At 43.0% G+C, this 12,912-nt stretch overlaps 2 protein-coding genes across 3 annotated transcripts in view; one reads left to right on the forward strand and one right to left on the reverse strand.

The window, feature by feature from the left end:
• Positions 1–9,406, reverse strand: part of CIRH1A (cirrhosis, autosomal recessive 1A (cirhin)) — a 30,423-nt gene extending 21,017 nt beyond the window's left edge. Inside the window, exons 1-5 of the mRNA XM_010850967.1 lie at positions 9,315–9,406; positions 7,547–7,707; positions 5,162–5,353; positions 4,171–4,255; positions 2,601–2,690 (exon numbers count right to left, since the gene is read on the reverse strand). Of these exons, the coding sequence (XP_010849269.1) occupies positions 2,601–2,690; positions 4,171–4,255; positions 5,162–5,353; positions 7,547–7,705 (526 nt within the window). The 5' untranslated portion in view covers positions 7,706–7,707; positions 9,315–9,406. The remainder of the gene's footprint in view (positions 1–2,600; positions 2,691–4,170; positions 4,256–5,161; positions 5,354–7,546; positions 7,708–9,314) is intronic.
• A 12-nt stretch (positions 9,407–9,418) lies between these two features.
• CHTF8 (CTF8, chromosome transmission fidelity factor 8 homolog (S. cerevisiae)) overlaps positions 9,419–12,912 on the forward strand; it is an 11,123-nt gene continuing 7,629 nt past the window's right edge. For both annotated transcript variants that reach the window (XR_826230.1, XM_010850966.1), the window contains exon 1: positions 9,419–9,516. The gene's annotated coding sequence lies outside the window, so the exon portion shown is untranslated. The remainder of the gene's footprint in view (positions 9,517–12,912) is intronic.

Below are 12,912 nucleotides of genomic sequence, written 5' to 3' on the forward strand. Positions count from 1 at the left end.
AGGCGACGGGGACGAAAGAGGATGAGATGGTTGGATGGCATCACTGACTCAATGGACATGAGTTTGAGTAAGCTCTGGGAGTTGGTGATGGACAGGGAAGCCTGGCGTGCTACAGTCCACAGGGTTGCAAAGAGTCGGACACGACTGAGTGACTGAACTGATATGATATCCCTTAGATCCTGCCTGACAGCTAAGAAGCCAGGCAACTCCCCAAATTCCACTTCTCAGAGGAGACTAGAAACTTATTCTCTGAAGAGGGCTATCGGTGTAACTGAGGGTGGGAGTGCTATATGGAGCATAGATTAAGTGGCAACTTCTCACTCAACATTAAGAACACCAGTTTTCTTAGAATGCTGAGGGCCCTGCTTGTTATCACCCCACAGGAGAACAAAAAACACTTCTGGGAAATATGACTTGGACAAGACAAAAGACCTGTCTTTAGAGCTTCCCCATACTGACAGTCAAGCCAGACCATTCCTCAGTGAAGCTTAGATGCAATAAACCTGTCTGGTGATGAAAGGAACCCCTAGACACTGGAAGACAGCCTTAGTATGGAAGGCAGAGGCCCAAGAGAGGGGTAGAGAAAAATAAATAACAGTTGCAGAAGAGAATAGTGTTGGAGAATAGTATACTATATAATGAAATAAAAAGAGAATGCTATAAAAAAGAACATTCAGGAAACAAAGAAGAAGTCTAGAAACAAACAGCAGAAAGGAAAATCTCAAGAAAAGGTCTAAGATAAAGATGACAAACTCTCTAAGGAAGCAGAGTAAAAAGTTACGAGATGAAAAGTAACAGGAAAAAGAAAGAAAATCAATGAGAAAAGCCAATATTCAAATGCTAAAATTCTAGAAAAAAATGGAGAGCAACTCATTTAGAAAATGATTATAAGAATTTTTCCTCAGAAATGGAAAACATGGGTTTTTGGATTAAAGGAACCTATCAAGTTGTCCAATATAATCGATATTAACAGATTCACACAACAAAGAACATAATTATTAAATTCAGAACAGTAAAGATAAAAGGAAGATCTTAAAAACTCCCAGGAAAAACAAACCACAAAAACCCACACAAAGCATCTACTCCCAGAAAGGCATCAGACTTCATAACAGCAATAGACGTTGAACAGAAGAACCAGGGCTTCAACATTCTAAGGAAAAATAATTTCCAACGTAGAATTCTTTCTCATAAAAACCCTTTCTCAGGATCCACCAAACAAAGTGATAAACTAGGAAAGTGCATGACATGGTTATGGGGAACTCTACATGAGAAACAAGCAAAGGAAATTCCCAGAATGGTTGAAAAATCAGAATTCAAGATCTCAGAGTTGTGCAGCAGGCCCAGAAACTGGCTCCACTCGACTGAGGCAGGGCACAGGCTCTGGGAGAGAATCCTTCAAGGAGGCAAAAGTGGTAGGAAGAAAACCACAAGTGGGAATTACCTAGTGGTCCGTGGTTAGTGGCGGTCTGGTGCTTTCACTGCAGGGGTCCAGGTTCAATCCCTGGCCACGGAACTAAGATCCTGCAAGCCATGCAGTGCACCCCACTGCACCCAAAATGAGAAAGAAAACCAGATGTAGCAGAACCTACCTTATACAACTAGAAGAATGTAGAGATGAATTACTGATATAGGTATCAATCACACACACGAGAGAGAGACAGACACACAATATTAACGAAAAGAATACAGGGTACTTTCCAATTAAAAATAAAATTTAAAAAGACCTTACAGTAAAAGGAAAAGACATTTACTCTGCAAGTAGTACCTATATAGTCTGAGAATAAAAATATCAACTGCTAATCTGAACAAAATTACAATATAACCATCCTAGGAGGATCAAGAAGAAATGAGTGCATGTAGCAAAGTGCAAAGAAAGAGGGTTAATACAGAAGTCAATAATGGGCTAAAACTGAGAAAATAAAGTACAGTGTTTTAAGCATACTATGTATAGCACAGAGACAAACACCAAAAGAAACAGCTAAGAGTTGCAGGTTATTGCCTTTGAGGAGCAGGAGAAGGGATACTGGGGGAATCCTGCTTTTTTGTAACAAGCCTTAAGGAATTCTTTGACTATATGCATATATGACTGATAACAATAAAAAACTTGCTTAAGCAGTACAGAGAAAGAAAAAGGCGACATCCCTGCCGTGTGTATCCTCTCATCGTAGAGGGGAGTACAGACGGCCACCTAACAGGTTGAAGTCAGTCTCATCACTAAAGGAATCCATCAGCCAATCCTCCAGGCCAAGAGCAGAGGAAATACGTGACTGTGTTACCAAGAACTAAGGTTCCTCAGAGACAGACATCTTCTTTTATGAAGAACTGGTATATATAAATAGGTATCTACTGATTATTTATATTAAGTGGCTTACTGGTTGAAGGCAAATTTTAGTGTGAAATTCTTATGACGAAAAATACTGTATTTAATTGAAGAATCAAGAGTCTCCTAAAAGCAGCAGTAGGAATCTAAGAAAGACATGAAATTCATGGTGACATCTCAGAAGGCTGGTGAAAGCACAAGGACACAAGCTTTTGGAAACAGACAAATGTGAATCTGCAAACAAGACCCACATCCCAAATGAGCTGAGAAAAACAGTCACCTGATTTGGAGTCAAACACGCTAATATAGTCTATGGAGCCAGCCGCAACGTGAGTACCAGCAGGATGCCAGCTGAGACTCAGGATTCGACCTGGGGAGTTTTACAACCAAGGAGAAAGTGACATACACGTAAATATACAGCAAACGGTAACTGAGTTCTCTTTCCACAGTGATCTACAGGGCTAGAGTTCTATAGTCTTAGCGCTTACCTACTGCATTTTTGAGAAGAACTGTTTTGTAACAGGTGAGGAACAACTTTTTCCTGGGACTCACATGACATATTTGATGCTTGCTTTTAATAATGGATAAATGGTTGACAGGAGTGCAAACAAGCACAAAATTCTGTGGGTGATCCGGCAGTAACCAAACAAAATACAAACGTGCATATCTGTCACAGCAACTACACTGGCAATTTCACCACAGAGAAATATTACTGGAGTGCCCAAGTGAAGAGAAGAATGTTCGTTACAGCACTGGCTTGAGTAGTAAAAAAAATATTAATAATAATATCTATCAATAGGAGTTTGGTCAAATAAATTATGGAACACTGTAAAATGGAATGCCACTCATATGAGCACAACTCAACTCACACAGGAAGATGTCTGTGATATAGCAAATGAAAAAAAAATAAGCTAAAAAGCAGATGCAAGCACTCTTGGAAATGTATCCGTCAATGTATCCATCCATTTGAAGATACAAAAAGGTCTAGATTCATTTAAAAATGTTGCCTACAGACTGAAATGAGCCACTTATTTTTTCTTTCACCCTTAGCCAAACACATGGAATTTTTTTTTTCAAACGCGTGAAATTTTTAACAACACTGTGTCACCTTTGTAATTAAAAAATACAACACCTGCAAGATATTAAAAACAAACATACAGGGATTTGATGAATACAGAATGAATATTACTGTTGGACACAGAGAACATCTCAGACACCACTCTCCAGAAGAGGAGTCAGCATATTGTAACCCAAAGGCCAACTTGAGGTGAGTTGTCGTTAATGAAGTTTTAGGCAAGTACAACCATCCCCATTTGTTTAAGCATTATCCAGGGCTACTTCGCTGAAGCCTACAATATATATTAGCTGGTGTCTTTACAGAAACAGGTTGCCAACCTCTGATCTGGAAGTCTGTGTGAGTAGGTGCAGCTGGAACAGGGGCAACTGTCTATAAAATTCCCACATTCAACTTGAATGTACTAGCAGGACTGAGAACAAGAGCCTCTACCTACAGGAAAAGTCCTAGTTTTGAGACTTTATGCACATTTATCAAAACTTCACTAACGTGAGTGAGAACTAACAAACTGATTCACACAGAAACACTTGCTTTTCTATTTTGGACTGCCAGTTTTCTCTGTTATTACCTAACCAGGCAGTCACAACCACACTATGTTACACAGTAAAGAGAACCTGAGCTAAGGACATCTGCCAGCATATACCCTGCATCACAGAAAGCTGGCACACAGATAAAATACTCTCCGGACCCATGGGAAAGTATCCCATCTCCAGCGGCACAGAAACGTAACTTCTTGTTAACACTACTCGCTGCCCTGATGACAAATAACCCTTACTTTTCTGACGATCAAAATTTCTTTCAAACTGGATTTTGTCTGGGGTGATCTGAAATAATTTCACAGATCCATCTTCACAGCCAACCTATCATGGAAAAGGGGGTGGAAAACAGAGAAAGCATTTTAGAGAACCAAATATACACATTTAAAATATATACATTTCTTCCCTCAAGCTAACACTTGCTCTGAAAGAGGAAAAATAGTTTGTGAGATGAAAAAAGTACTGGTATCAAGAAATTTGGTTCCTGGCAGCCTTCATATCCCAACCAGAAAGCAGGCCAATGAGTGGCCTAATTCCTGCACAGGACATGGAGGAGAAATAGGATTTCACAGCATGTCTGTGCTAGATACAACGGCCTAAATTAAAGACCCATTAACTGTGTCACCTTCATGGAGATATGTCAAGATACTGTAAAATAGTACCAAAAAAAAAAAATCAGAAACTTATTACAGAAAATTAATGGTAAGAATGTGCGGGGAGGAGGGAAATCTTAAGTCTGTGCTCAAAAAATTTTTGAGAAACATGGTCCCACAAGTTGACTTGTAAAAAGACCTATCAGAACTTTTAATATACTAACATGTGTTGTGAATCTACAGAAGGATTTAATACGTGGTAATTCTGAAACAAAATGTATCATAAAACACAAAGTACAGCAAAACAAAAGACAGTGTGGGTATCTCCCAGTTCCAAAGGACACAATTTGGGAGATGCTAAACCACACTGAAACCTCTGGTGTCATAAATGAACAAACAAGATCCAAAGTAGAAGCAGAAAGGGTGCAAAAGGACAAGGGATTTTTACATCTCCAGTAATAACCCCAGTCGTGTATCTCCTATTGGAATCCAGGTACAATTGGTTGCTTGAATTCAGCTCAGACTGGAATCGTGACTGGCCACGATGTAACTTCACCTTCCTATGAACACAGGGAAGCAAGTGTAAATGGGTGCAAGAGGAAATCTCGGTTTGGACTACCAATAGTTGCATACTGACCAAAAGCTGAGAGCCACTGGGGCTGGCGGCCATGCTCCAGATGGGCCCCCCAAAGGCATCCGCAGCATACTTGATGGTCAATGCCTGTAAATCATACTCGATAATTTCTCCATTGAGTCCAGCACTAAACAGTCGCTGTCCTTTCGCCCAGCACAGAGCTTCTGTGGCCCGAGACTCATGACCTGGGAAAAACTACAGAAACACCATAACTTCTCAACCCACCAAGAATTCACCAGCTACCAGCACTGAGTGATCACAGGCAAACGGGGAAAATTAAAACGCCTCTCTAGAAATAACTTAGTGTGGAGTTTCACATTATCTGAAGATCATGATACCGATATTTTCATTTTTTTTCAGGCTCACATTTTAGTTATACAGTTGGTTTTGTTTCTTCTTCTAGGACTTGTTCTGCAAAATGTTTTCGGACAATAAAGTCTGCAAGTAATTGTATGTGATGTTATCTGATTTTTAAAAGTCATTGCAACGATCTTGATGGATGATTTCAAAGGTGTATACGTGTCAAAAGTTATCAATATGTATACTTTGAAAACATGTTGCTTATTGTGGGCCAATTTCACCAATAAACGTCTAAAAAATGAAAATAAAAGAAATGAATGCAGCTCACTCCAGCTTTTCATTCAAGTCTCAGATTTCTAAGTGTTTTCTTCTTGCTCAAAAAGCATTCATACAATCAAGGAATCTTATTCTTATAGCTGCTTGCCACCAAAGGGAATGAAAGTGAAACTGAAAGTGAAGTTGCTTAGTCGTGTCCGACTCTTGGCGACCCCCTGGACTGCAGCCTACCAGGCTCCTCTGTCCGTGGGATTTTCAAGGCAAGAGTACTGGAGTGGGTTGCCATTGCCTTCTCCAGGAGAGATACAATTTTTCCTATCTGAACTTGAAAAAGCAAAGCACCTGTAAATGGTCTGCCCAAATTGCCAAAGTCAGTGACACAAATAGAAGATAAGTCTCCTTACTACTAGTCTCTACTCTTCACTCTCATGATCTGAGAGTGATCACCCAAGCTAATCATTCTTCAATAGCCAGAAAGGGAACAAGGAAACAAAGTGGAAGACTAGACTGAATTAATTGTTCAAGAAAAAAGAAAACTGATGGGAGTGGAAAATAAGATGTACTAGGTAAAGACTGGTCGAATATATATTAACTCAGTGATGCCTTTGTATTAAGCACTTGCTAAATACTGGGAATACAGCCATATCACTGACAAGATCCCTTTTTCATAAAATCTGAAGTTCAGCAGGGAAGAAGACATTAAACAAATATATAAACAATTATATAGTTGCAATGATAACAAGAAAAATCACAGGATGCAACAAGCGTGCATCACAGCATGTTTTTCACCCTATAGAATGAGACTCATTTTTTCCGACCAGTGATTTCTTAACTCTGTTATTGCTTCAGGGGTCAGCTCAGGTAAGTCATCCCTTTCCAGGAATCCTAAACCCACCTCATCAGAGCAAGGCACCTCTCCACTAAGATTCTATGCCCATGCTTAGGTCTATCATAAAACTGACCACACTATTTCAAAACTGTATAGTCATCTTTCCCCCACTGGATTTTGAGCTCCTTGAAGGTAGGGCCTCTGACATTTATCTTAATGCCTAATGCTTGTAGTCATTTAGAAACAGTTACAGAGTACCTAAATTCCAAGTACTAAGCTGCAAGACACTGCATTCATTTTTCCTTCTATTCATTTGTATCATGGTGTTGAGGGCATGCAAGGCACTCAATAAATGTGAACTGAATTATTCTGCTGCATCTGAAATCTGTAATCAGAGACTTTGAAAAATATGCTGCTGTAACAGCCCTGTGCGTATACCCAAATGATATTTTACCTAATTTAAAATCTTCTTTACTTCCAAACATTAGGTATATAAATCTACCTTCTCTCAAATAGATAGTTTAGGAATTCATCTTCTTGCTATCACATCACCAAAAAGTTTGATATTAAAACATCTCATCATTTTTTTCTGAATTAACAGTGAAATGGGTAATAACACAGCAGGAAATGCCACTTTACTAAAGTTACAATGGTGCAGAGACTGATAGGAAGCAATGATCTTGACAATAAGAATGCTGTGCCCGACAGATCTAGTAAACATCAGTTTCTAAATGGCAGTGAGCACCACAATTCCTAGGTAGGATCTTTCTAACCAACATTACATAGATTGAAGCTCTAAGCTCATCAGTCAGACAAGAGATTGTATATTTGTTCTGTGTTTCTAAACAACAGAGAGAGTAGGGGAGAGTCATTTTCTTCTTATCTCTTTGCATACAAAAAGGACATAGAAGATTTTGCAGAATTGAACTTAAGAAAAAAAAATTAACATCGACACCACCAAATCAGGCTCCCAAATGACTTACTTTCTCCTGAAAGTAGTTTGCTGACAAATTATAGATTTCCACAGTGCCATCTGTTCGTGAAACAGCCAATCTGTTTGACTGGTTATTGTAAGCCACACAGCGGATCCCTGATGGAACATAATTAAAGAAACGCACTCGATGGACATTAAATTCACCCATTCCTAGGAGAGGAGAAAAGAATCATTGTTAAACAGCGGTATGTCACATCTATTGTTTTTTATTACCACTCTTCTGGACTTTCCTCATGGCTCAGATGGTAAAGAATCAGCCTGCAATGAGGGAGACCTGGGTTCCATCTCTGAGTTGGGAATATCCCCTGGAGGAGGGCATGGCAACCCACTCCAGTATTCTTGCCTGGAGAAGCCCCATGGACAGAGGAGCTTGGCGGGCTACAGTCCATAGGGTCGCAAAGAGTCGGACACGACTAAGCACAGCACAGTACCACTGTTATACGTGGCAGACTCCAAATGTATCTCACTGAGGTTCATTTCTATTTTTCCCTCCTTTTTTGGGGGTGGGGAGAAGGCCAGGCAGGAACTGGGGGTAGGGAGGATATGGGATCTTAGTTCCCCTGCTCCCTTCACTAGAAGCTCCCAGTCTTAACCCCTGGACCACCTGGGAAGTCTGTCTGAGGTTCATTTTAAAATATTCAACTAAAGATGCTTTCATGGTCCACACAGAATCTATCATATAGTCTCCAGAAGCTCAGGATTCTTCCACAAAAAAAATTCAAAAATCATCACATAGAGCATCACCCAGCCTCCTAGCAATCCTGCAAACTGCCTGAAGGAAGTGCTCCAGGAAAAGAGGTGAGAATCTAAAACTTGATCTTAGAGCAAAAGACTGAACATAACCTCATTTTTTTACTTGGAGTGCGCGCTTGAATGGAGCCACAAAGAGCTGACCAAATGTATTCGAAAAGAAAGTGAAGTCGCTCAGTCGCGTCCAACTCTTTGCGACCCCATGGACTGTATGTAGTCTACCAGGTTCCTCCACCCATGGGACTTTCCAGGCAAGAATACTAGAGTGGGTTGCCATTTCCTTCCCCAGGAATTGTATTCGAGGCAGAACTAAAGTCTCCTTCGTATTTGGTGCGTGAGGTTTCTGGGGCTGCGGGTGGTGAATAGGAGGATCAATACCTCGACCATTCTAAGAAAGCAAGAAATGGTGACAGTCTAAAGGAGTCTCTCAAAGTCAGGTCCGCAGAATTCCTAAACCAAAACGATCTTTAACAAGGCAGGATTCCGGGTACTAATCCATAGCTCCAGAATTCCAGTCTTTTGGGGTGGGAGATGATCAAGGAACCTGAATTTTGGCAAACATCTCCATCTCCACTGCATGCTGTCTGCAAATCACAGACTCAACTACGGTGGTGACGGTGGGGCTGATGGGCAGGAAGAACCAAGAGCTTCTTAGCGGGAAGAAGCGACAGGACTGATCGGGCATCTGTCAGTTACTTTCTCTATCCCCAGCTCCGCCGCCGCCAAAAGACGCACTCGGGTCAAGTTCGCCCCTTTACTCATCTCCCTTCAAGGTGAAGAATCTGCCAGGAGAGAAGGCGCGTTCGGCCCAGCTAGGCTATGTGTGCTTCCGAGGCGCGCGAGGGCTCCGCCGCCCCTTCCCTCTCCGGGGATCTCTGGAGTAACCCCCACCCGGCCTCGGCAGAGGGGAATCGGCGAGTTTCCCGGGGGACCGACCTAGAGCAGGCCGCACTCCCTAGATACACCCCCATTCCATCCCCGCCCCCTACGCCCCTTCCCCAACTCACCGGTGGAAGGGCTCGCCACTCAGGGAGCTCGCCTCTCTCCGCCCCGGCCCCACGTGCGCGCGCTCGCGTGTTCTGCCCCGAAGTGCTCGCGGCGCAAGGCCGGAAGTGCGCAGGCAGTGCTCGCGGCGGCGGCGACGGCGGCGGGAGGTTCGGTTGTCGCCCGTTGGCCGCGCGGCGCCGCGATCGGCGGCCGCCATTGCAGGTCAGGCCGCGGGCAGGGAGCGCGGGAGGCCGCGGGGAGCGAGGGCTGAGCCGGGGATGGGGAGGCGAGGGTGCGAGAGAGCGGGAAGCTAGGAAGCTGGGGCCGGGCGGGGCGCGCGGCTCGAGGAGAAGAATGGCGAGCTGAGGGGCGGGGAGCGGCGGGCGGGGGAGGGGAGGCCGGGAAGGGGGAGGGGAGCGGGGAGGGCCGCGCAGAGGTGGGGGCGACCCAGAGGCGCCCTCGGGGTAGGAGAGCCGGGAATTGCGGAGAAGGGAGCGGTGCGGAGTCGGAAGGCGGAGGGAAGGGAGCGAGCTGGGCGGAGCGGGAGAGGGGCGGAAAGAGTGGCCGAGCGCGGGCGGAGGACGGAGAAGGGGGCGGCGCGGGCCGGAATCTCGAGGTATGTGCGGGAAGGGGCTTTTTTCCCTGGGTTGGGAGGGAACCCAGCACGCGATGCTTGCTAGAGTGGGGGAGACCTGGAACCCAGGAAGTAGCGGGAACATCAGAAAGGGTCTAAGCGGGGGGTAGGACTGTGAGTTCTTTGGAGGGGACATTTTTAAATCTTGGGGTGAAGAGGCTATTGGGAGCGGTAGTTGGGAGAGTGACTAGAAGGAAGAGACTGTCTGGAGAGTGATCCAGCTTCTTTTGTGGGTGGAGTGAGAGGCCGGAGAAGAGTGGGGTGGAGTTCGGGTCCTGGAGGAGCGAAGTACTTAAGAATTGGGGGACATAGGAAACGATTTGGAAGATGAGGGTGGTAGAGGAATAACGTTTAGAGCGATCTTTAGGAGGGTGAACGGTTTGGAAAGACCATTCTGGGGTTGGAGGGTGGAGTTTAAAATAGTTTCCTTGGGAGGTAGGAGAAAGGCTTGGTAAGAGGTCCTAGAGAAAGTCGGGGGGGTTGGGGGGGAGGTGGGCAAGAGACGGGTAGCGGACAGAGAAGTCCCAGAAAGTGAGAGGGGCTAGAAATAGGAAGTGCTTGTAGCTCAATTTCCAGGGAGAGGAGGAGGGGTCGGGGGAGTTGGTGAAGATGGGGCTGGTGGGAGGGAAATCCAGTATAGAGGGAGACCTCTAGCAGAGCTAGACAGGAAGGGACTTTGGGCAAGGGAGGGGCTCAGGGCAGTAAAAGGAGGAAGGGTAGATGGGGCCGCAGAGTAGCAGAAGATGGAGAAAACTGGAGTAACTCAGAACGACTGAAGCCATCTTTTCTACCTATTGTCTACGAATACCAGTAATTGATTCCCTCCATCATGGGAATCTTAAAACGTGATGGGAAAGTCCCACATGTATGCATAGTGTCCACACACGTTTTTGAACACACTGTTCACTAATGAAAAGTTCGGAAGCATTCAGTTCCACCTACCCTCCATGGCCCCTTTTCGGAGGAGAGCAGACTTCTCATTTAGAAACTGGATTTTAGCATTTAATAAGTCTGTCAAGAGACAAGGTCTTCCCTTGAAACTTAGATTATCCCCATCAGTCACAAAACCACAGTAACACTGCTAATAAAAGTAATCTGTGTCCAGTTGTATGTAAAAGTTCATGAATTGTTCATTTGCTGGAAAGGCACACAGAAATAGCTACCATGCTTGGAGAAGAAAACCTTCCAGAACTTAATCCCTGAAGCAGATTGGTAAACCCTGCCTGCCATGTTTGAATTGTTCTCCCATTGTGTAAACTTGACTTTATTCTTAGAACATGCTGCTTTTATAGGATGTTTTAGTCCACTGTAAAGATTAAAATAATAATTAAACAGTAAAGTCACTCTATTGGACATGTACTAAGAAAATGCCATGTTCCTCCAGGTAATCAGTAGCTTGACCCTAAGTTTTACCATGTTAGGCACGTGCTAAGGACTTTACATTCATAACTTCATTTAATAAAACAACCTTTTTGAGATAGGTTTTTTTATGCTCAGTTTATTGGTGGAGAAACTGACATTACGTTACCTCCATCATACATAGGCTAGAAAGATGGTAGACTCAAAGAAGGCAGGTCTGACACTGAATTCTCACTAAATCCCTGAACACAGAATAGTCTTTGGGACTGAATAAGGACTCAATAAATGCTAATTGTTGGCCCAGCAATTTGCAAATATTTTGTCATATTTAATTTTTTAATAAAAATGAATTTTAAAAAAAGTGAAAGTCTTTATTCCCCTTTTTTTTTAAAAAAAATTTGTAAGGGCCTAATGAAAACAATTTTAAAAAGACTGTTTAGCTCTAATAAAATTTAATTCTGTGTAGTTAGGTTAAACCATTGAGTCAGAGCCCATTGTTTCCATAAAAGCTGCATATTCTGTTTAATACCATACATACCTCACTTTCTGCTGCATCTTATTTTGGGAGCTGTTAACCATTAAGGATCCTTGCTCATTGCTATTCTCTGTTAAGTGCTTAGTAATATTAACAAACAATTCAGAAACCAATGGATAAAAAATTTTGTAGATAAGATGAATCAGTGAGAAAGAATGCTCTGTTCTTTTGACTGACTTTGTCTAACATTAAGGAAACGGGTTTGGGCCATAATTTTGAATCCTGGAGCTGACCTTGAGTACATCTCTAGGGATTTCAGAAACTTAAGCCTCATCAATTGGATATGATGAAAAGCAGGCTTACTTGATTTCAGCTGCCTACCCCACAGATGTCATAGTGGCAGTATGTAAGATTTTCCTCATAGGTGGTTTATTTGCCATCCTGTGGTAGATGCTGTGAGAAGGGCAGTGTTTATAAAGCAAGTTCCTCTATAGACATCAGGCATGGGGGTGGGGGGTCCTACGTGAGAGGACCAAAGGAAAGGGTGGATTGTGGGGGAGTTAGGGCCATATTCCGCAGCAGCCACTCTCAGGTGTTCGACCAGTTACTTAACCTTTAGCTTCTACGCTTGTTTCCTCACTGTAAAAAGGCAGTGACAGACAGTGCCTGTATCATAGCATTGTTTGCAAAGTGAAAAAAATCCAGGGAAATGTTCAGAGAGGTTTAGCTATGTTAGAAATGAAGCTTCTGTATTAAAAAGATAATGCTTTGCCTGAACTTTTCTTCCTAAGAAACTGGTGGCACTTTGATTTTTCAGGTTTTAATGACTTTAATAGTAACTGACTTCAAAATGACAGTTAAGATGTATCCCAGATTCGGTCTGATTTCAGACAAACCTTTTGACTTTTGATTAGGGCTCCCATTGTGAGTATGCGTTTGTTTTGAGAAGGGATTCCTTTGCTACTCTCTGGTTTGTTCAGGCCTCTTGAAGTCATGCAGACTACTGTCTTGAGAAACAACAGTGTTTCAACTTTACTTGCAACCTCCAAAATATCTCCAGGTCTTAGGATTGGGAATGATCTGAGGTAACCTCAGATATTTCTAAAAAAATTTTAGATACTATTTCCAGAAATCTTGAAGCACCCCCCCC

Source organism: Bison bison, unplaced genomic scaffold, assembly GCF_000754665.1.
Source record: "Bison bison bison isolate TAMUID 2011002044 unplaced genomic scaffold, Bison_UMD1.0 scf7180017864297, whole genome shotgun sequence".
Taxonomy (NCBI): domain Eukaryota; kingdom Metazoa; phylum Chordata; class Mammalia; order Artiodactyla; family Bovidae; genus Bison; species Bison bison.